Genomic DNA, 21869 nt, shown 5'->3' on the forward strand with positions numbered 1-21869 from the left:
ACTTTCACTGGGCCTTTCTGGAGTCTGAGTCTGCAAAGATTCTGCAGTTGAACCAGGCGGCCCCATCATTTCCAGGCCTTCTTCCAGTGGTGGCCAAGGAGCAACACTCTGTGCTAGATTGAAAAATGCACTCAGCTATGGCATACTCAACTAGAAAATGAGGAAACAGGCTCTATCAGATAGTTTGTTAAGGCCTTGATCCATAGCCTTCGCCCCTCCACACCACACACCGTCTTCTGGAGGCTCTTAGCCCAAGAAGAGATCTTCTACTCTGTCCTTCAAAAGGAGCCTTCCTCAACCTGGGGCGCTCCAGATGTGTTGGACTGCATCTCCCAGAATGCCCCAGCCAACAGAGCTGCATTCTGGGAGATGCAGTCCAACACATCTGGAGCGCCCCAGGTTGAGGGAGGCTGTTCAAAAGCTTTGCCTCTCAATTTACAGTGCAGCAAGAGTGATTAAGGTCTCCGAGATCCTGAAAGCAGTCAAAGTATGATCTTACGAAGCACACACATTGACATGTATCGCTGGGAAAACCTAATATAACACACTGCAGGAAGAGAAGCTTAAAGAAACTACTGCTGAAGCACAGCTTCTTCATTTTAACAAGCAATTAACAATATCCATTACTAGTTATTTTAATTATTGTACAACTTTAACTACTGTTGGAGACAGAGATGGCTGTAAATATTTGCAAATAAACGAAGAAGGGAGTCTCTCTGTGGATGCAATCCAAAAATCAAACAATGGAAATTGGCTTATCATAACTGTCTGAACTGAAGGGTCTTTCATGGAGGTGAGCGAAGGCAAAATTGGCACAACGACATTCCGCAATCCTAACGTAGTCTGCATCCCCTAGACCCAAAAAGCCTGCATGCCGGCTCGTTTTGTTGTAGCCCAAAAGCCCAGCGGGCCCAGCACTCTCAGGGCCAAGAGAGACAGGAGGTGGGCAATTGTGCCTGGTTTTGCCCTGAGATGTCAAACCTCAAGTTACGTTGCTTGCCACTATGGTTTAACCATTGAGTAAACTTCAGTAAATATACACACAGATAAGAATTCAATGCACAAAGAGCACCTTTTAGAATAGGAGATTTAAATAGCAGGAACCATTATGACTACTAAACCACTTGGACTGAACTAGAAAGTCCTAAGTACTGGATTCTACTGAACAGACCGATAAAAATTAAGACTCAACAGTACAGTAAAGATTCCGACACTCAAAACAGCTACAAAGAAGCAGGACCCTTTGTCAGTCCAAAACAATCATCCGTTTCCCCCATGAGGCAGTTTTCCAGCTGCCAAGGGCCTACGCACATCAAAGAATTTAGATACCAGACATCCAAGATGCAGCCTGTGAAAATTCACTGGGTTTGTGTTTGTTAAGAAGCGTGCCGGTGGCACAAACTGGTACCCCTATCAGCTGGCGATTTTTTTAGAATCTGTCCTACCCCCTTTAGGAGACCCTAGCCCTTTCAAAGAGCTGCCTAGTAATCTATTTACCACTTTGGAAAGAAAGCTGACAAAACAATACTGCTTCCATATAGGTACGCTGGCTAGGGAACACACACGCGCGCGCACACACACACACACATTAAATTAATGCAAACAGAAGTTCTCATCTTGGTTCCTTTGTTCCACATGACACAGTGCATGGAGTGACATCTCTAACAGCCAATGGCAAGAGGAAGGCTACACCGAGCGCCAGATTAGTCCATTTTTACTGGGCTCCAGGAAATCCTCCACGAGGGCTTCAATGAGCTTCCGCAGGTCCTCTTCCAGGAAAGCTGTGTCACTGAAGAGCAGAGAAGTCAAGAGTCAGGAAGAGATCCCAACACAATCCAGAATGCCAACCCTCATTCTGAAACAAGCGCTGCGCCAGCGTCCGTGAATTGCTCCTTATTCCCAGAGTTTCTTTGCTATCAAGCCAGCGCGATGCTCCAAGCTGCTGGGCTTTGCAGGAAGGAAGTGAGATGGGGTAGGGAAGCCAGGTTTCAGCCTGCTTCTAAGGGCCAAAGGGCCCCCCTGCCTCGTATATTTCCACCCATTTCAGACACAAAACAGAATCCGTTTAGGCACAAGCCTTAAGAGGCATGATGTGGCTGCGCTGACTGAAAAGCTTAGCCACCGTCAGCGTAAAGGACAAGATGAAAGAGAGAGTTATCGGCCAGTCTGTGGTGGCAGTTAGGGGTGCTGGTCTTAGACCAGGGAAACCCACGTTCCCTGCTCAGCCATTGTTTCGTAGGTGGCCTTGGGTCAGTCACTCTTCCCTGAACTAACCCACCTCACAAGTTCTTGCTATGATTCTATAGGGATGCTATAGGGGTTCTATGATTCTATAGGGATGCTTTAGGGTGGATTCCTGCATTGAGCAGGGGGGGTTGGACTCGATGGCCTTGTAGGCCCCTTCCAGCTCTGCTCTTCTATGATTCTATGATCATAACATAAGAAGCACCATACTGGATCAGACCAAGGGTCCGTCTAGTCCAGCACCCTGTTCACACAGTGGCCACGGACCCACAAAGCAGGACACGGTGCAACAGCACCCTCCCACCCATGTTCCCCAGCAACTGGTGCACACAGGCTTACTGCCTCGGATTCTGGAGATCGCACATAACCATCAGGGCTAGTAGCCATGGATAGCCTTCGCCTCCAGGAATTGATCCAACCCCCATTTAAAGCCATCCAAATGGGTGGCCATTATTACCACATCTTGTGGAAGTGAGTTCCATAATTTAACTATGCGCTGTGTGAAGTGCTTCCTTTTATTTTTCCTGAATCTCCCACCAAACAACTTCATGGGATGAGCCCACTGGGTTCTAGTATTTTGAGAGAGGAAGAAAAATGTCTCCCTGTCCACAGTCTCCGCACCATGCATCATTTTGCACACCTCTATCATGTCTCCCCTTAGCCTCCTTTTTCCATGCTAAACAATCCCAGTTGATGTAACCTTCCCTCGTAGGGGAGATGCTCCAGCCCCTTGATAATTTCAGTTGCCCTTTTCTGCACTTCTTCCAGCTCTATAATATCCTTTTTTAGGTGTGGGGGGAGGCAGGAGGAGAGACCCTGTTTGTTGCCCTGAGCTCCTTAAAGGAAAGGAGGGATTTTTAAAAAGGAGTAAGGAAGGGTGGCCACCTGCTGCCCTGCCATTTGGCTAAGAGCCATCCAGCATTTTCCAGCCTCAGGGTATCTGGTTCAAACCAACCATTCTCTGGACCAGAGGCAGGCACTGAACCCAGCCCACCCAAGGGACGACGCAAAAAAAGGGGGGCCCACCTCTGTTCTGGCGGCGCACACATCTCTGCATAATATTTGATCTTTGGTTCAGTTCCACTTGTCCGAAGAGTGGCAACACAGCCATTTTGAAAGGTGAAGGTGATCATCTGACTGGTTTTACTCACAGGCAGCACCTGCCGGAAAAACAGCAGCAAGAGGATTTAAACCCAGGTATTGAGGTTACATCTCCCACCTTGTTCTCTGTGTGTGCCTGCTAGAAAAGCAAATTATTTAGAAGTTATTCATCGTCTTTATGGCCAGCAACCTATATGTTCTCTCTGGAAAATGAGGAGACAGGCTGGGCAGTTTCACACTAGCTTTGCAGGGGCATTGGCAGCTGCCAACTTCACTAGATGCACTGAAACGCTTTTACTGGACATATAATAGAAGTAGTAACTGCCAATGTTTCCGCAAACAGCATTGGTAAGCAGCACGTTTCTAGGGTAGAAGAACATGTTGGTCTTCAGCAAAAAGCCTGCCCCGTCCCTACATATGTGTGTGTGTGTGTGAGAGAGAGAGAGAGGGGGGAGGGAGAGAAAGAAAGGGGGGACATAATATAGAGAACAGATGTGCATCACCGTTGTTCCACCCCCAAGTGTACATTTTCTGCTTTATTTCTTTAAAGTGCCACATGAACATTGACACATAAAAGTTTTTTAAATGGGAACTTTCATTAAAAAGCAAAATTGCTCAAGGGAGGCACGGTGACCTCACTGGGTGGAGGGACGACCAATCAGCACTGTGCACAGCCAGCTTCTGCTTCAAAAGAACTCAACCCTGGAGAGGAACAGGTATGGCTGGATTGAACGCAGTCAGGGTTCTTCCAGAACACCTTTTGTCTTCAGTTGTTTTGCCTTTGGCCACACCTGCCCAGGCCTTAGTCCTCCTGCCCAAGCCCCATGCAACAGGAAGTCAGGCTACAGGAACATGGGAATAGCACAGAGGCTCCTGCAGACCATGAATTAAACATCAAGTGCACCTCTTTAAGTGGCTTTCTGTGAAAAGCTGCAATCTCCCCGATGAGGCTCGCCGGGCGCCAACATTGTTATGTTTTCGGCGCCAGGTTAAGACCTTTCTCTTCTCCCTGGCAGTTAACAGCATTTAACAACATGAGCTGAGTTTGTTTGTTTTTAATGGTCCCCAGAATAGATGTTTTTATGCTTTTTATGTTTTTAAACTTCGTATATTTGTTTTTAATGTTCACTGTTTTTAACTTTTGTAAACCGCCCAGAGAGCTTCAGCTATGGCGCGGTATATAAATGCAATAAACAAATAAATGCTGAAAGTAGCTTTAGGATATTATTATTAATATTATATTTATATCCCGCCTTTTGCCCAATGCTGGGCCTCAAGGCGGCCTTACAAAGCTTAAAATATACATGGGGTGGGTGGGAAACAAACCCATAAACATTTAAAATACACAAGAAAATTATAAGACAATAACATAGATGGAGGGCCAGATTATTCTCCAAAGGCCTGCTGGAACAAAAAAGTTTTAGTCTGCTTCCGAAAGCCCATCAAGGAGGGAGCCAGCCTAGCTTCCCCGGGAAGAGAGTTCCAGAGCACCGGAGCAGCCACCGAGAAGGCCCTCTTCTCCCACGTTCCCACCAAGCGTGCCTGTGAAGAAGGTGGGACTGAAAGAAGGGCTTCTCCAGAAGATCTCAAAGCACGGGCAGGCTCATAAGGGAGAATACGTTCTTTCAAATTAAAAACGTATGGATCTGAATACACTCTGTAAAGCCCGACGCACACGGATGATGCCATGTAAACGTTTGTTATGTCTTGCACATTCAGAAACATCAATTCCGAAATGCAGTTGGACCTTGTTCAAAGTAAAGACAGCAGTATTTGTCAACTGCAGTTTGTTTGCAGAAAGGTTCCACCGACCCTCAATTTAGGACGGACTGTGCTGTTTCCTAAACTCTGTAAGAGCGGGCCTGCTAATGGATGGTCAAATTCAGTTAGCATGATCTGTATCAGCCTTCTGCAACTTGTTACCCTTCAGATGGTTTAGGCTACAAGTCCCGTCAGCCCCAAGTCAGGGATGATGGGAGCTGTAGTCCAAAATATCTACAGGGTGCCATGTTGGGGGATGCAACTTTATATACTGCTATATTGCTTGTTTTTTTTAAAAAAATGTTTACCACTGCGTTTTCCATGTTTTAGCTGCTTTAATGGCTATTTCTTTTATAAACTACTTTCAATTATTGCTGCTGCTTTTAAATTAATTTACATTATTTTAATGTGTTTGTCATTGCTTTTATTGCATTTGTTTTTTTAAATCTAATAAATAGCAATAATAAAATAATACTGGTTAATAATCTGTATTCTATTAGGAGTTTCAGAACTGTTGTTTTTTTAAATGGATACTGTTGTTTTTATGCTGTTGTTTTTATGTTTCTGATGGTTTTTAAAGTTTGTATACTTTTTAATGTTTACTGTTTTAACTTTTGTGAACTACCCAGAGAGCTTCGGCTGTGGGGCGGTATATAAATGGAATAAATAAATAAATAAATAGCAGCTACTTTTGAGACAGGCTGAATCTAGATAGGAACTCGGGGTTTGCTGGGGAAATACAGGGCACTCATTCAATTTTAACATGCAAGTTGAATGATAAAAATGAATGATTTTGAAGCAATATGGAAACAGTTTTTAGACTTTGTATTATTAAAGGGGAGAGGGAAAACACCTCCAGAGGAATTAATGAGATTTTGGAAATCAGAATAAGATCCCAGGGTTGGGGGGAGCACGTTAATGTTAATCAATGATTATATTAAATGGAATTAAGTTAAAATAGATGTTTATTAATTTGTTTAGTATGTACTATGGGGTAGTGTTTTATACTGTATTGTTTGTATTGTTTGGAAGTTTAGAAAAATTATAAAAAACAAAACAAAAAACATGCAAGTTGAAAGCTGACTTGTGTTTTCCAAACCAGGATAAAAATCTGAAGCAAAAATGTAGAAAACTCTGCAGTGTATTTCTCCGCAAAGCTGATGAAGTTCATTGCTAAGGGGGTCTTTTAGAAGTGTCCACCCATAAGCACAAAACCCAGTTGCTGTGAATTCAAGATGTCAGAGGGAATGAACCCACCTTTTCTTTCAAGCCTACAAACCTATCTTTGATTTCACCTTCTCTGGTGAGAAGCTTGAAGAACAAATGACGCCTCCTGAAAACTCTGCAAATGGCTGCAAGTCAAAAGGGTTCAGGTGGAAGCTATCAAACAGATCGGCAAAGGTTCCCACACACTACTCACCGACTTCTTATTCAGCTGGCTGCTGTCGTACCCAGTGGTAACATCCCGGACATCCAATATACTGTAAGTGCCGCAAAACGTGGGGTAAGAATTAGGCAAGTCAAAGTTCCGGAGCCTTTCAAATATCCTTTTGATGGTAGAAGGATCATAACACAAGAAATAGGAGGTCTTCGAAATGTGATAACCATACCTGCACAAAGACAAGATACACTTAGTGGCAGAACTCTAGAACTTTGGTACGTGGAATGTACCAAATCTCTTCTCGATCCTCCCAGAGTGCAGGACACGGAATAATCATGATCAGGGGTCTAGAAACAAAGCCCTATGAGGAGAGACTGAAAGAACTGGGCATGTTTAGCCTGGAGAAGAGAAGATGGAGGGGAGACATGATAGCACTCTTCCAATACGTAAAAGGTTGTCACACAGAGGAGGGCCAGGATCTCTTCTCGATCCTCCAGAGTACAGGACATGGAATAACGGGATCAAGTTAAAGGAAGCCAGATTCCAGCTGGACATCAGGAAAAACTTCCTGACTGTTAGAGCAGTACGACAATGGAATCAGTTGCCTGGTGAAGTTGTTGCCTCTCCCACACGAGAGGCCTTCAAGAGGCAGCTGGACAACCATCTGTCAGGGATGCTTTAGGGTGGATTCCTTCATTGAGCAGGGGGTTGGACTCGATGGCCTTGTAGGGCCCTTCCAACTCTGCTATTCTATGATTCTATGAATGCTGTCACTAGAAAAGCCCACGGGGAATGAATAACACCCATACACAAAAAACTTACAATGCTCTAAAATGCCCGGGTAAACCAAAAGCAATCACTGACATCTTGAATAGGGCCGGGGAACAAGCAGGCAGCTCACAGAGTTCCTTCAAAGTTGGTGATATATACATTAACCTGGCTGTGACAGCCAACAATCTGGTGGCTGCATCCTGCAGTAGCTGAAGCTCTAAAGCCCTTTTCAAGGGCAACCCCGTGCATTGCAATCATCCAACCAAAATGTTAACAGAGCATGAACAGATTATCCCTGTTATGAAATGGCTAAAGGCACTCCATGCCACTAAGGCTACCTGGGCCTCTAGTGACACAGCCCCAGCCAAAACAGGATAACCACTAATTTTTCTGATCTAAGAACCAGCTATTCAGTGTCTCTCTGTTATCAGGCTTCAGGTTCATCCAGTCTTTTATCTTATCCAGGCACGAGTTCAGCAGCTTCACACACTCCCCTGACTCACAAAAAACAGGAGAAGTAGAGCTGAGAGTCAACATAGTGGTGACACCTCATTCCAAAACCCCATAAGGTCTTCTCCCAGAGGCTTCACAAAGATCACACATGGACAATCCACAGGTCATATGCGGCACTAGCTACTGCCCTGAAGGTCCTCTCATTAACCTACCATATTTCTTCGATTCTAAGACACACTTTTTTCCCATATAAACATCTCTAAAAAACAGGGTGCGTCTTAGAATCGCGGGTGCGATTATTATTCTTAGAATCAAAGCTTTTTTTCTGTTGGTAGTACTGAAATTAGTGTGCGTCTTACAATCGATGGCATCTTACAATCGAAGATATACAGTATTTGTAATTGCTACTGATTCTGCAGGCGGTTCCTGGGATCCTCTCTGAGCCCTGTTCAAGGACCAACCAGAGAGAGCGCAACTGCTAGAGCGTCATTCTCTCCAGGGAGAATCCCAGTAGCAGTCACTACCTGCAAAACCAGGGGAATTAGTGAGAGGGGTAGGGAGGAGGTTGTCTGTCTGCTCCAACAAGATAATAAAAAAATGACTTCACTGTCCGCAATTCAGGGATCCAACCTCCACAGGTAAAGCACAGGACTTACGTTTTATATATTTCCGTCAGTTGTTGTGCCAGCGTTTGGCTTTTGGTGTCTAGGTACGCAGCCATTTCCGCTATCACCACAGCTGCGCTCACACCATCTTTGTCCAACACAGAAGTGCCACACATGAAACCTGGAAACCAGAAGACGTTCTCATTCTAAGAACAGCATTGCAATTTTGTACATTTTGTGCATATGTCAGCTTAAATCCAACTTCTCACTCCTGTACACTATGGTCGAAAAAAGAAAGCTAGGAAATGAAACCAGTGTAAAAGAGCGGGATTTTGGGGGGGGGGGTTTCCTAACAGCAGCTCCACTTTCTGCCTGGCATAAGCGACAGGTGGAGTATATGGCTTTGGACTCCGATCTACCACTATCCAGACCAGCATTAAGGAGGAAATTCACATGCCCACTGCGCCCCATCAAGAGATTATTTTTTAGCAGCCATCACTACTAATGATTTCCCACAAAAACACAGCCCAGTTTCTTGTGATGCATGTATGTGTGTGTGCCGGGGGGGGGGGGGAGGCATTGACTGAAAGACATCTATCCCCAGTGTACAGTCCCATGTAATGGCAATGCTGCAAAAGGGCAAGGCTCGGACCATTTGAGCTGAGGCCTTAGAATTATCTAGCTGTGCCCCAGGTGTGAGCCAAAGGCACCACTCACTTTCCCCAATAATCTCCTAAGCCATTTGCAAGGTCCACCAGTGGCTCTACTTAAAATTAAGCTCAATATTTAGTATCACCACTGCTTTCGGTGGTCTAGCCTAGAAGGCTACGCCCGTATCGTAGCTTGGGTCTGCCATCTGCTCCAAGTTCCTGTGCAAGTTCACTGAAAGGAAAGGGGGTTGGGTTGGACGCCGATGCGCTCTCATACGGGCCCCCACTTTAATTCAATGCAAGAGCACACAGGAGTGTTTCCCACTGCCCTCCACTAAGTGTCAGCCTTTTTGAAGGCCCATATTAATAAATCAAAACAGGAAGGAGGCAGGTATTAAAGATTCTAAACATCTGGGAGAAATTCAACACTCATTTGCACTGCAACAGCACCACCCAGTGGTGAGGTCTGCACCTCTGCCCAAGCTGTGACTGTGCTTACCAATGGACTCTTCAAAGGCAAAGAGAACTTCTTTGCCGTTGTCCAGGAGGTCTTTAACTCTACTGCCAATCCATTTGAAGCCAGGGAGTGTATCCTGAAACAAAATGGGAAGGTGGCTCCTCTTAATATCGATCGCCTTTGTGGTGGAAGCTGACTGCAAGCAAATTTCAGTAAGGTGTTCGCTCCGGGAGCCCTTTGGGTGGCAAAACTCTAGCGTGCAACCCTATTATTATTATTATTATTATTATTATTATTATTATTATTATTATTATTTATATAGCACCATCTATGTACATGGTGCTGTACAGAGTAAAACAGTAAATCGCAAGACCCTGCCGCATAGGCTTACATTCTAATAAAATCATAGTAAAGCAATAAGGAGGGGAAGAGAATGCAAACAGGCACTGGGTAGGGTAAAACTAACAGTATAGAGTCCAAACAACATCAGGTTTTAAAAGCTTTAGGAAAAAGAAAAGTTTTTAGCTGAGCTTTAAAAGCTGCGATTGAATTTGTGGATCTCAGATGTTCTGGAAGAGCGTTCCAGGCGTAAGGGGCAGCAGAAGAAAATGGACGAAGCCGAGCAAGGGAAGTAGAGACCCTTGGGCAGGTGAGAAGCATGGCATCAGAGGAACGAAGAGCATGAGCGGGGCAATAGTGTGAGATGAGAGAGGAGAGATAGGAAGGAGCTAGACCGTGAAAAGCTTTGAAGGTCAACAGGAGAAGTTTATATTGGATTCTGAAGTGAATTGGAAGCCAATGAAGAGATTTCAGAAGTGGAGTAACATGATCAGAGCGGCGAGCCAAGAAGATAATCTTAGCGGCAGAGTGGTGGACCGAGACCAACGGACTGATGTGAGAAGAAGGAAGGCCAGTGAGAAGAAGGTTGCAGAACCCTAAAGGGGCTTCGAATGGCACTTGTGCGTCCAAGCCACTGCAAGTTTACTCAGAAACAAGTCCCACCAAGTTCAATGAGGCCCATTCCAAGTGAGTGGGCATGATGGGTGGGGAAGATTTTTCAGCCCAAGGGCCACAGTCTCTTGTGGCTAGCCTTCCCAGGGCCACCTACCAGTAGTGGGTGGGGCTAATATAAAAGGTGGGCAGGGTCACCTCACTCTCTCTCTCATACACAACTGCACACATGCACAATCATTCCTATACATCACACACACACACACTGCACACATCATATGCCAAACCGCCCTCCATCGCTACGCAATTTGGCTTGAAGAAAAGCCTGCCACTAGAGCCAAGGAGGTTCAAACTTAACTACTGGCTGGAGGAAGGATGACCTTTGTCAGCATTAGAACATGAGCAGAGGGGAGACTTAACCCTTGCCTTCCCAGCTAAACCTCTGGGCAGATCTCTCTTTACTCCTGGCATGGCAATTAGCCTGGGGGTGGAAAATCTCGTTGGCTCCAATGAGAGTTTTTAAAAAAATAAAATAAAAGCATAATTCTACATGGGGAGGCAGGGAGGGGCTGGGGAGGGGGGAATGCCAGAGGCTGGGGATCCTATGGCTTAGCCAAAAGTAGTCCCTCAGGCTGCCTCACAAATGTCACTACCTTTGCTCCCTGGAGAAAATGTACAAAAAAGGGAGGCCGACACTGCAGAAATAAACCAATCAAAAACTGAAGGCTGAAAGGGAGAAACCCTAATGAATGAATGGATTCTCTCAGAAAAAGGCCACAGCAGCAGCAGAATGTCCACTAGATGGCAGTAAAAGTCACAAAGATGAGCAGGAGTCAGCCAAATTCCTACAGCCATTACCTTTCCAGCCCTTGCAGTTTAACTACATCGCAGTCTAAAAAAACAAATAACACATACAACTTCAAGCCCAACTGCAGCAAGATAATTTACCTAAAGGGTCAAAAAAGTCAGGGATGTGTTCAGTCCAAACCCAAACTTAGGTACCTGCACACATTCGGGATTGATTGAATATTTCCCAATTCCATTCCCCCTGTCAAAGATGTTAATCAAAGGCCAATGGCCATGCTGGCTGGGAATGATGGGAGTTGAAATCCAACCCATCTGGAAGAAGGCTGTCGCACAGCATAACCTCGAAGTCCTATCTCTGTCTTATCTCATAATGAATGTGGGAACATTTCAGATCCCACAACGAATGTGACATTGGAGTGCACCCCTGATAAAAGAGGGATGGAAGCGACCACGTCAAAGCCTAAACTGCCCTTTGGACCAGCTACGAGCATAGGCAATCGTCCTTACCCACAAGTAGCCAAAATATAGAGTTGGAATGTGTCTAGACTCTGACGTAAAGGGATGGTTCCGTATCGTGCGCACGCGAAGCCAGCAGAGATTATGAGAAAGAGAAGATACTCTACAGGCACTTACTTCAAAGTGAAATCCTTCCTTGAGCGCAATGGCCTTCAGGATCTTAGAGGAGACGGTAGTTGCCAACATGTAAACATTCTTGACATCGGCGTCTTCTGAGCAGTTCTCCTTCCAACAAGTAAACATCCACCACCCAAACAAAGCAGCCAGTTCATTGCCAGTGAAGACTTTCCAGGGGCCACTGCGGAAGTAGGAAGACGGCGTCAGAGGTCAAGAGGATACTGTTAGAGCAGTATAACAATGGAGCCAGGTATATACCGTATTTCTTCAATTCTAAGACGCACTTTTGTCCCATATAAACATCTCTAAAAAACAGGGTGCGTCTTAGAATCGCGGGTGCGATTATTATTCTTAGAATCAAAGCTTTTTTTCTGTTGGTGGTACTGAAATTAGTGTGCGTCTTACAATCGATGGCATCTGACAATCGAAGAAATACAGTAAATATTCTAAATAAATAAATAGATGTATAGATATTTATTTATTTATTACACTTTTATACCGCCCAATAGCCGAAGCTCCTGGCCGAAGCTCCTTATTCCTGGCCTAAGGAGGGATCTGAGGATTTACTGGCTCTTTCTAACCATTGGATTCTATTGCAGAAATACTTGAAACAAGAAATTTATATGTGCTTTAAGTTCAAAACCACAGAAGGGCCCCAATTCTAATCCAGATTGATTTTTTTTTAAAAAAATTAAACATCCAAACTGTAATAGATGCACCTCAAGGAAAACCCACAAAAGGGGCCTCTCTGCCTTTCTCCTTTCCCAGCGTTGCTAGCAAAGAGCCTCTCACTTACTTCTCCTGTAGCTCCGCCACAGCCAGCCTGTCTGCATCAGGATCCGTTGCCACCACCACCCTGGCACCTTCCTTCTCCGCAAGCCGCAAAGACAATTCCTGGAAGAGGCCATTTATTCTTTTTAATCCATTCAAAACGGTCAACTGGGTCTGTCCAGTGAGGTTAACACTGACAGCTCACGTTATCCGTTCATCGCTTGTGCAAAACGTGCACGCAGAACTACTGGTTAAGCTGCACAGCATACTTACCAGCACAGACTCCCCTTCTTCGGGGTTGGGGCATTTCACAGTGGAGAAGTTTGGATCCGGGTCTTTTTGTTCAGGAACTGGAATGGGAGGCTGGAAGCCAAATGCCTGAAAAGCCAGCTGCACATAGTCATGGCCGACCCCGTGAAAAGAGGTATGAACGAATTTCAACTTGGTCTTTGTGTTCAGCTCCCTAGAAGGAAAGCAACAGAACGTATTAGTAAGAGACCGGTGATTCCTTAAAAGGAGCTATAACATCACACGAGATGGTGACGTGCCAAGGCCCGAAGGAAGACACAACAGGAAAGCAGCTCACAGTGTGTCCCTCAGCTGGAGGGTGAGCCTAGCTTCCTCTTGGCTTTGCTGCTGCAATGAATCCCAGCCAATCGAATGCTGGCTCAGCCATCAGCCCTGGCCCTCCTTCATGCTTCACATGAGCTATCCGCTTTTTAAATTTTATTTTTAAAATTACCAATTCCAAGAAGGATCTTGGAATTGTTGTAGATCGCAAGCTGAATATGAGCCAACAGTGCGATATGGCTGCAAGAAAGGCCAATGCTATTTTGGGCTGCATTAATAGAAGTATAGCTTCCAAATCACGTGAGGTACTGGTTCCTCTCTATTCGGCCCTGGTTAGGCCTCATCTAGAGTATTGCCTCCAGTTCTGGGCTCCACAATTCAAGAAGGACGCAGACAAGCTGGAGCGTGTTCAGAGGAGGGCAACCAGGATGATCAGGGGTCTGGAAACAAAGACCTATGAAGAGAGACTGAAAGAACTGGGCAGGTTTAGCCTGGAGAAGAGAAGATGGAGGGGAGACATGATAGCACTCTTCAAATACTTCAAAGGTTGCCACACAGAGGAGGGCCAGGATCTCTTCTCAATCCTCCCAGAGTGCAGGACACAGAATAACGGGCTCAAGTTAAAGGAAGCCAGATTCCGACTGGACATCAGGAAAAACTTCCTGACTGTTAGAGCAGTACGACAATGGAATCAGTTACCTAGGGAGGTGGTGGGCTCTCCCACACTAGAGGCCTTCAAGTGGCAGCTGGACAACCATCTGTCAGGGAAGCTTTAGGGTGGATTCCTGCATTGAGCAGGGGGTTGGACTGGATGGCCTTGTAGGCCCCTTCCAACTCTGCTATTCTATGTTTCTATAAATCTACTCCAGCAGGCCATTCCACAGTCTGGGGGCGACAGAAGAAAAGGTCCTCTGGGTAACAGTATATAATCATGTTGTCATTTTTTAAAGGAAACTTTCAAGGCGGGAGACAGCCCCAGGGACCGGGGGGGGGGGCACAGGTTTCTTAGTGACTTCACAGGTCCAGCAAGCTTCAAACTTGCAGATGTTTTTGCCCTATAGAGCAGGGCTGGGGGAACCTCCAGACCTCTCAGCCTACACCTGCAGACTCTCCCCAGGCCATGCCTCCTTCCCAGCCCCACTCTGGCTTACTGATATTATTTACTCTGTCCCCACAACTACAAAAGTGATGGAGGGAGTCTTGCGCAAGTGGAGGAAGGAGAATCGCTGGGTGTAAATTTCTTTATTTTTTATATTTTATAAATTTCTTTATTTTATACTGAACAAAGGCTAAGAGTCACATGCGTAATTCTGCCCACTTTGGGCTCTAGCACCCACACCCTCCAACACATGGCTGTACAGCCCCCTTGCTATTTTATCGTCATATTGTTTTTATACTTTTACGTAAACTGCTCTGGAATCCTTGGTGGCTGACAAGCAATCTATACATTCTGATGCTGATAATAAAGTGAGAGCCCTTCCAGAGCACTGCTCACTGCTCTAAACATTTTGTGTCTATCTTCGTTATAAATCAGAATCAGTGCTGTCTTGTGAGACAGAAGGCAGCTTCACCAAATCATATTCAAGAGTGAATATTTGAAATTCAGTTTCAGGGGGAAGAAGAGGATTCCGTACCCAACAACTGAAATCTCTTATTTGACTGCTCATTATTTGGACATGTCTGCTCTGAGGGACTTCCTTCAAACTTTGCCAAACTCCAAAGTATCAACCAACCTATGCTCAAGGTATGATGCCTAACTGCCATCTTCACCCTGTGGGGAAGAAAATGCGAGGGAGACTGGAGCAGGCAGGGACCATCGGAGCCTGCTTCAGTTGGACCCCACCCCCCAGGGCTAACATCTTCACCCTGTGGGAAAGATGAAGGGGCTGTCGGTTTGCCCCTCCATTGGGAGATGAGAGGACGGAGCAGGGCCTTCCCACCAGCCTAAACAGTCTCCTTAATTTCTTTTTATTTTCTCCCTCTTCCCTCCCCATCCACTTTTCCTTGTGTGACTTGTCTTTTTTAGAATGTAAGCCTGAGGATAGGGACTGTCTTCTTTATCTCTATTCGGCCCTGGTTAGGCCTCCTCTACAGTATTGCGTCCAGTTCTGGGCTTCACAATTCAAGAAGGACGCAGACAAGCTGGAGGGGGTACAGAGGAGGGCAACCAGGATGATCAGGGGTCTGGAAACAAAGCCCTATGAAGAGAGACTGAAAGAACGGGCATGTTTAGCCTGGAGAAGAGAAGATGGAGGGGAGACATGAGAGCACTCTTCAAATACTTAAAAGGTTGTCACACAGAGGAGGGCCAGGATCTCTTCTCGATCCTCCCAGAGTGCAGAACATGGAATAACAGGCTCAAGTTACAGAAAGCCAGATTCCAGCTGGACATCAGGAAAAACTTCCTGACTGTTAGAGCAGTACGACAATGGAGCCAGTTACCTGGGGAGGTTGTGGGCTCTCCCACACTAGAGGCCTTCAAGAGGCAGCTGGACAACCATCTGTCAGGGATGCTGTAGTGTGGATTCCTGTATTGAGAAGGGGGTTGGACTCGATGGCCTTGTAGGCCCCTTCCAACTCTGCTATTCTATGATTCTATTGATAAATTGTAAGCCGCTCTGAGAGCCTTTTGGCTGAGGTGCAGGATAAAAATACTCTAAATAAATAAATAAATATATATATAATGCCAAGCCGCACACTTGCATTCTACCACTTCCAATTCTGAACCTCCTCCTCCACAGGCCTCCAACATACCAAAGCAATGCTCGCGGGGTTTGTTTTCGCTTGGCTTTGATCTCTTACCTGTGATAGCAGATCTTTTTCAGATCCTCCATGTAGCTTGCAGAGATTTTCTGCAGAGGGTCTCGCATAAGGGGGCTGCTGTCCACCAGATTCTCATTCCAGGAGTCATTCCATGGCTCAACACATTCGTCTATACATTTCAGGATCTCTTTATCATGTGGAGAGGTGATCTGAGCCCCATTTTCCCAGTATACCTGGAGCGGGTGTTCAGGAAAGTTAAACATTCATCCACTGTAAGCAGGACCTGAGTTACTTCTTCTAAGTCCGAAGCTGCACCAAGACATTACCCTTAAATATACAGTAATAGTCACAGTAATAATCTGTAGTGATACAAACTCAACAAAATATAGGGGTGACACACTATTTACAACATTTCATTTATTTAGAGTATTTATATATGGCTTTTCTATACAAGTATTCTCAAAATTGTTTACGTTATTTAAAAATAAAATAAAATGTAAACTATCATAAAACCTAAAACCTAATCTGTGCACTACAGTTCAGTTATGGTATCAAGAGAGAGAAAGGTTATTTGAAGGTACGCCTCCTCGCATATGTACCTGCCCGGACCTTAAGATCATCTACAGGGGCCCTTCTCCGTGAGCCCCTGCCAAAGGAAGTGAGGCAGGTGGCTACCAGGAGGAGGGCTTTCTCTGCTTTGGCACCCTGGCTGTGGAATGAGCTCCCCAGAGAGGTCCGCCTGGTGCCTACACTGTACTCCTTTTGTCGCCAGCTGAAGACTTTTTTATTCTCTCAGTTCTTTAACACTTAATTTTAACTTAACTTAAATTTTACTGTTCTAACTCTGTATTTTAATCTTATATCAATTTTGCTGCGTGGTTTTATCCTGGTTGTGCTTTTTATACTGTATTTTGTATTTGTGTTTTTAACCTGTTGGTTGTTTTATTATGGTTTTAATTTTTGTGAACCACCCAGAGAGCTTCGGCTATTGGGCGGTATAAAAATGTAATAAATAAATAAATAAGATAGGTAAGTCAATATTTGGTAGTTTGATAAATAATAATAATCAAGGGTTGGGAATCAGTATTTTGTTATTTACTTTTGGAAATACATGCTAAAGGTGGAAATTAGTTAGATCAATAGTGGGGGAGGGGAAAAGGAATCCATCTCTGTTAGAGCAGGGAACTATTTGGAAAGAGAGGATTAACTCTTGATCAAGCAGAGATTCACTTCAAGGCTGGCCTAAATGGTACCCAATGACAGGGAGAGTGAAACACATCTACCGTGCCAACTTTGAGGTGTGGAAAGGGAGGAGTTTTTTTATACAAAAAAGCTAGAACGTCCCTTCATCCACACCTTCAGCGAAGACATGCAAGGACAGTAGAAGCAGGTATGTTTTACTTCTAAATTCAGACACCTAGACAATTCATTGAATGCACAAACCAGCTGGGCCAATGACAACAGAATCATCATCCAAGCAAAACAAAAGACGGCCTGCATTTTCTTGAAACAGTTTCCCCACTAACCAAACACACTACGATGCGGTGTTTCGTTCCAGAACACTGTTCTGAATATTACAGCCTGCGACAATGACTACGCACTCTTGGTTAGGAAGAAGACAATGGTTGAAAAATTAACAGGCATTTAGAGAGTGCCCCAATGTACCTAACCAAGAGTACTTCGTCGCACAGAGCATAATTAAATTATGGAACTCACTACCACAAGATGTAGTGAGGGCCACCAATCTGGATGGCTTTAAAAGGGGGTTGGATAAATTCCTGGAGGCAAAAGCTATCCATGGCTACTAGCCCTGATGGTTGTGTGCCACCTCCATTATTCAAGGCAGTAAGCCTTGGTGTACCAGTTGCTGGGGAACATGGGTGGGAGGGTGCTGTTGCACCATGTCCTGCTTTGTGGGTCCCTGGCCAATGGCTGGTTGGCCACTTTGTGAACAGAGTGCTGGACTAGATGGACCCTTAGTCTGATCCAGCAGAGCACTTCTGATGTTCTGATGTACCTTGTAGCCATTGTCTTCTTTACGGTTATGGGAAGCAGTGATCATCACACCAGCTACAGCTCTGAGCTGCTGAACAGCGTAGGGCTGCAAGACAAAAATCACATTTGTTCCAGCATGCCAAGATTTCTTACAGAGCCTCAGGAAAGAGCAACAGATATTCCACACATCTGTACAACTGGACCCCTGAATGCCAAATGCCAACTATTCAATATTTTAAATTTAAAATATCTGTTAAAAATAAAAATGAGCAAACCACCATTTAAACTTTTGTAAACCGCCCAGAGAGCTTCAGCTATTTATTTATTTATTGCATTTTTATACTGCCCAATAGCCAAAGATTCCCGGGCAGTTCACAAAAACTAAAACCATTCAAAGTATAAAACTATGGGGCGGTATATAAATTTAATAAATAAAACTGCTGGGAGATATTTTAAATAACTCTAAGTCTTATGGAAGCTGGTAAATAAGGCATGATTAAATCCAATAAATACAATATTTTAAATTATGGGTTGCAAGAAGGAATGCATTGACTTAGCAATATTATGATGTTAAAGCAGCATTTCCAGATATTCCCAAAGACACATCTTCTAAAAAAGCAACATCAAAAATCGAAAGGAGCTGTACATAAGCGAATGACCTCACGGCATTCATGAAGCCTGTAGCAACTTTCATATAGATCAAAGTTATTTAGGAACAATAACACAAGTAACTGGGCCCAAAGATGACAGCTCATAGGTGTAATCCAGAAGGAAGTTAGTGCTGCATTTGTCTGTTATTTCAAATGGCCTTAAAAATGCTCAGCTTTCTCCTTATTCCACTCAAGGGCTTCAATCTGAAATTGGTGCTATATAAATAAATAAATAATAATAAATCCCACTTTGGCACCAGGAAGACAAGGCTTTCGTCTTGTTTTTATCTCAAAGCACAGGCGCCTCCCCCTTGTCACACTACAACCTCCATAACTATTTATTTATAAGTGATACTTATATACTTAATAAAATTCCTAAGTAACAGTGATAAAGTGTAAATTTGAGAACAACACATCCAGCGCACAGACACATCCAGCGTGCAGGTTTCATTTATGGCACGAGCAAATGAATTATTGCTACTTGAATAAACCAAGATTCTGGCTTACACATATTCAGCAATGAAAGACATTTGCCTTGCATACATTGATGCTAGTTAAAAAAGAGAACTTTAAAAAGTTTCTGGGAAAGGGTACAAATCGTCTACTCCAATTCTAGCATAGGACCACTACAAAACATATCATACGATCAAGAGTACAGAGGGCTGACATTTGCTCTGATTTCTAATTCCTTAAGCATCACATATACCACTTCATTATTACTGCATTCAGATGCTGGCGTTATGAGAACATGCCCAGTATGTTCAATTCAGCAGAAAGCAACTTTTGCTGAAGTCGTACTGCCTATGAATTCAAGTAAAGTTGCACAGTGGAGATATGGAACCGACTTAGAAGAACCTGCCGTCTAGAAGTTCAGTCTTAAAGAGAAGACAGACACTTACCACAAAAGGAGTGGGAACATATCTGGAGAACAAGTAGACAGGGATGCCCTTAGCAAGCAGGACTGCAGCGGTGAGCTTTGCAAGCCTGTGGAAGACAAGGAATGATCAACCAACAATATTGCCCACACCACTTCCCCCAAAGTCCTAAGCCAAGAAACAGCTCCCAAGGTGAAGCGAGACAGCTAACTATGGGTTAAAAGTCCCCTGCATGCTTGGGGCTTCTGCTTTACATCCAGCCTTGTAAACAACTCAGGAATGCCCCCTGAGCAGTTTTATATTACGTCTTTCTGCATCCTAATTCTGTCATTGCTCATTTACTCCCTTTCGCAGGACATACTTCAATTACTTGAAAGTGCTGAACAAAGGAAACATTCCTAAGTTACTATAACTCAAAGAAAATACAGCAACGTGCACAATGTCAGAACTTCTGTCTTAAACTGGTCTCATAACCATGTTGTTGTTGTTATTTATTGCATCTGTATACCACCCCATAGCCGAAGCTGTCTGGGCGGTTCACATAAGATAAAAACAGTTAAAAACAGTATACAAAGATTAAAAGCCACAGAAACAAGCAAAATACACATACGTTTAAAACCACTATAACAACTTTAAAAACGATGATCCAAAAAACCAGACCTTAATTAATTCTTTTAATTAAGAAGGGTTTCCCTTGGAAGTTTGGGGGGCACCTTCTGCGCATCTGTTGGATCCCAGACTATTTCTATAGGGCCAACAGCAAATCATGCCTTTATCGTTAATGAATAGTATCATAAGATGACCTTCTATGGTTTTATCATCACATGATGTTCAATAGCTTGGCCATGGGAAGAGCCAGGCCTGAGCAACAGCTATGGCACCAAGAGAGGGATCAGATCGGTGGCTTGAGTTACTGGGCACCAGACCTAATCCAATCTGCTTTACTCCTGCTCCTAGAGATTGAAGTGAGATCTGTAATATGGCAGCATTGAGGTTTATTCTCTTGCACTGCAAACAACATAATGTAGCACCACCATATCCATCTGCATATGGGACAGGATACATCAAGTTATTTCCCATACAGTTGAGCATAAGGGACACTTCCATGTATGAATCTGTTTGTCCTAGAAGAGCTGCCTCCTTAGAGGTCAATAGGGGATGCTTACTTTTATTGGAGTACCTCTGGAGTTTTGGATCAGAGGTCTAGGCAAGAGAAGAATGTGGAAAACGTGAAAGAAAGTGATAGTGTCATATATCACTCATGGTACCACTCTTTCCTTTCTCTTTTTCTCTCTTGTTCCTTGCCCCAGGGGAGAATGAAACCCCCCAAAAGGTAAAGTTTGAACCGTCTGAAGTTCATTTTGATTAGGAAGCTCTGCTCAATTATCTTAAACATATTTACCTGGGAGTAAGTCCTGCTGAACCCAGTGGGACTTACTTCAGAGTAGGCATGCATTGGATTGTGATGAAAATTTAAAGAGTATCTCCACTGGGGAGTTTAGAGCTATACTGTGATGAGGTAGAGTTGAGAATCAGGTGTGGGGTGGATGTCGGGGCTTCTACAAGCCCCCTAATTTCCTGTGACTGTGATTAAAAAGACAATGTGTCAGAGTTAGGACAAAAGGTGAAAACAAAATTGTCCACTGTGCCTATTTGGTGCATTCTCTTCCCTTTCTTATAGTTTTCTTATGGTTTTATTAGATTGTAAGCCTATGTGGCAGGGTTTTGCTGTTTTATTCTTTTACTATGTACAGCACCATGTACATTGATGGTGCTATATAAATAAATAAATAATAATAATAATAATTGCAAACAAGAACTTCCAGATTTTTTTCTCACCCTCAAACAGTTAAGATTTGGTTCTCCAACAGAAAACCTAGCTATCCCAAGCCAGTCTTTTGTACCTAAACTAAATTCATACCTTAAGCTGCTGCAACTGCTGGTCACCTGACCTCGTGTGTCATATCCAACAACAAAACCTCGTTGCTTGAAGTCTGAAAAACACTTCTCAAGGTATTTGTACATCCCCTGCAGCAAAGTAAAAAAGAGGTAGCATGTATAAATGTCTTGTGGCCTTCTAAGACTTTTAGACCTTCCCTATCTCAATGGGACAAGACAGATGGTGACAGTGTGCAATTCAAATATAAAGAATTACCTGTCCCAAGAATACAATCAACATTAGACGCTGGCAAACTATATTTTTCATTTAGATTTCTTTCCTACTTTATTCAACAGTCCCAGAGGAAGCTAACTACAAATACATTAACATCTCTTTTGCAACCTTATATCAGTCCTGCAGAGTGAATTTCCCAGCCTTGTATTTAACAACTCACTTGGTGCAGGGTAGATTGATTTAAATCAATTATTTAAATGAGTAAACGAGAGGGGTGCTGATTTATTCATTTACTGTTTTTAAAGCTCAATTGAAAAC

General features: G+C 44.0%; 1 protein-coding gene across 1 annotated transcript in view; it reads right to left on the bottom strand.

Annotated features, from left to right (window-relative positions):
- Nucleotides 1-415: 415 nt before the first annotated feature.
- Nucleotides 416-21869, bottom strand: part of PGM2L1 (phosphoglucomutase 2 like 1) — a 47394-nt gene continuing 25940 nt past the window's right edge. The window contains exons 3-14 of the mRNA XM_063127245.1: nt 21360-21466; nt 19463-19547; nt 17936-18019; nt 15958-16151; nt 12859-13048; nt 12611-12708; nt 11815-11995; nt 9466-9559; nt 8368-8497; nt 6527-6716; nt 3271-3404; nt 416-1789 (exon numbers count right to left, since the gene is read on the bottom strand). Coding sequence (XP_062983315.1) covers nt 1687-1789; nt 3271-3404; nt 6527-6716; nt 8368-8497; nt 9466-9559; nt 11815-11995; nt 12611-12708; nt 12859-13048; nt 15958-16151; nt 17936-18019; nt 19463-19547; nt 21360-21466 — 1590 coding nt within the window. The 3' untranslated portion in view covers nt 416-1686. The remainder of the gene's footprint in view (nt 1790-3270; nt 3405-6526; nt 6717-8367; nt 8498-9465; nt 9560-11814; nt 11996-12610; nt 12709-12858; nt 13049-15957; nt 16152-17935; nt 18020-19462; nt 19548-21359; nt 21467-21869) is intronic.

The sequence above is a fragment of the Elgaria multicarinata genome, chromosome 5 (genome assembly GCF_023053635.1).
Source record: "Elgaria multicarinata webbii isolate HBS135686 ecotype San Diego chromosome 5, rElgMul1.1.pri, whole genome shotgun sequence".
Taxonomy (NCBI): domain Eukaryota; kingdom Metazoa; phylum Chordata; class Lepidosauria; order Squamata; family Anguidae; genus Elgaria; species Elgaria multicarinata.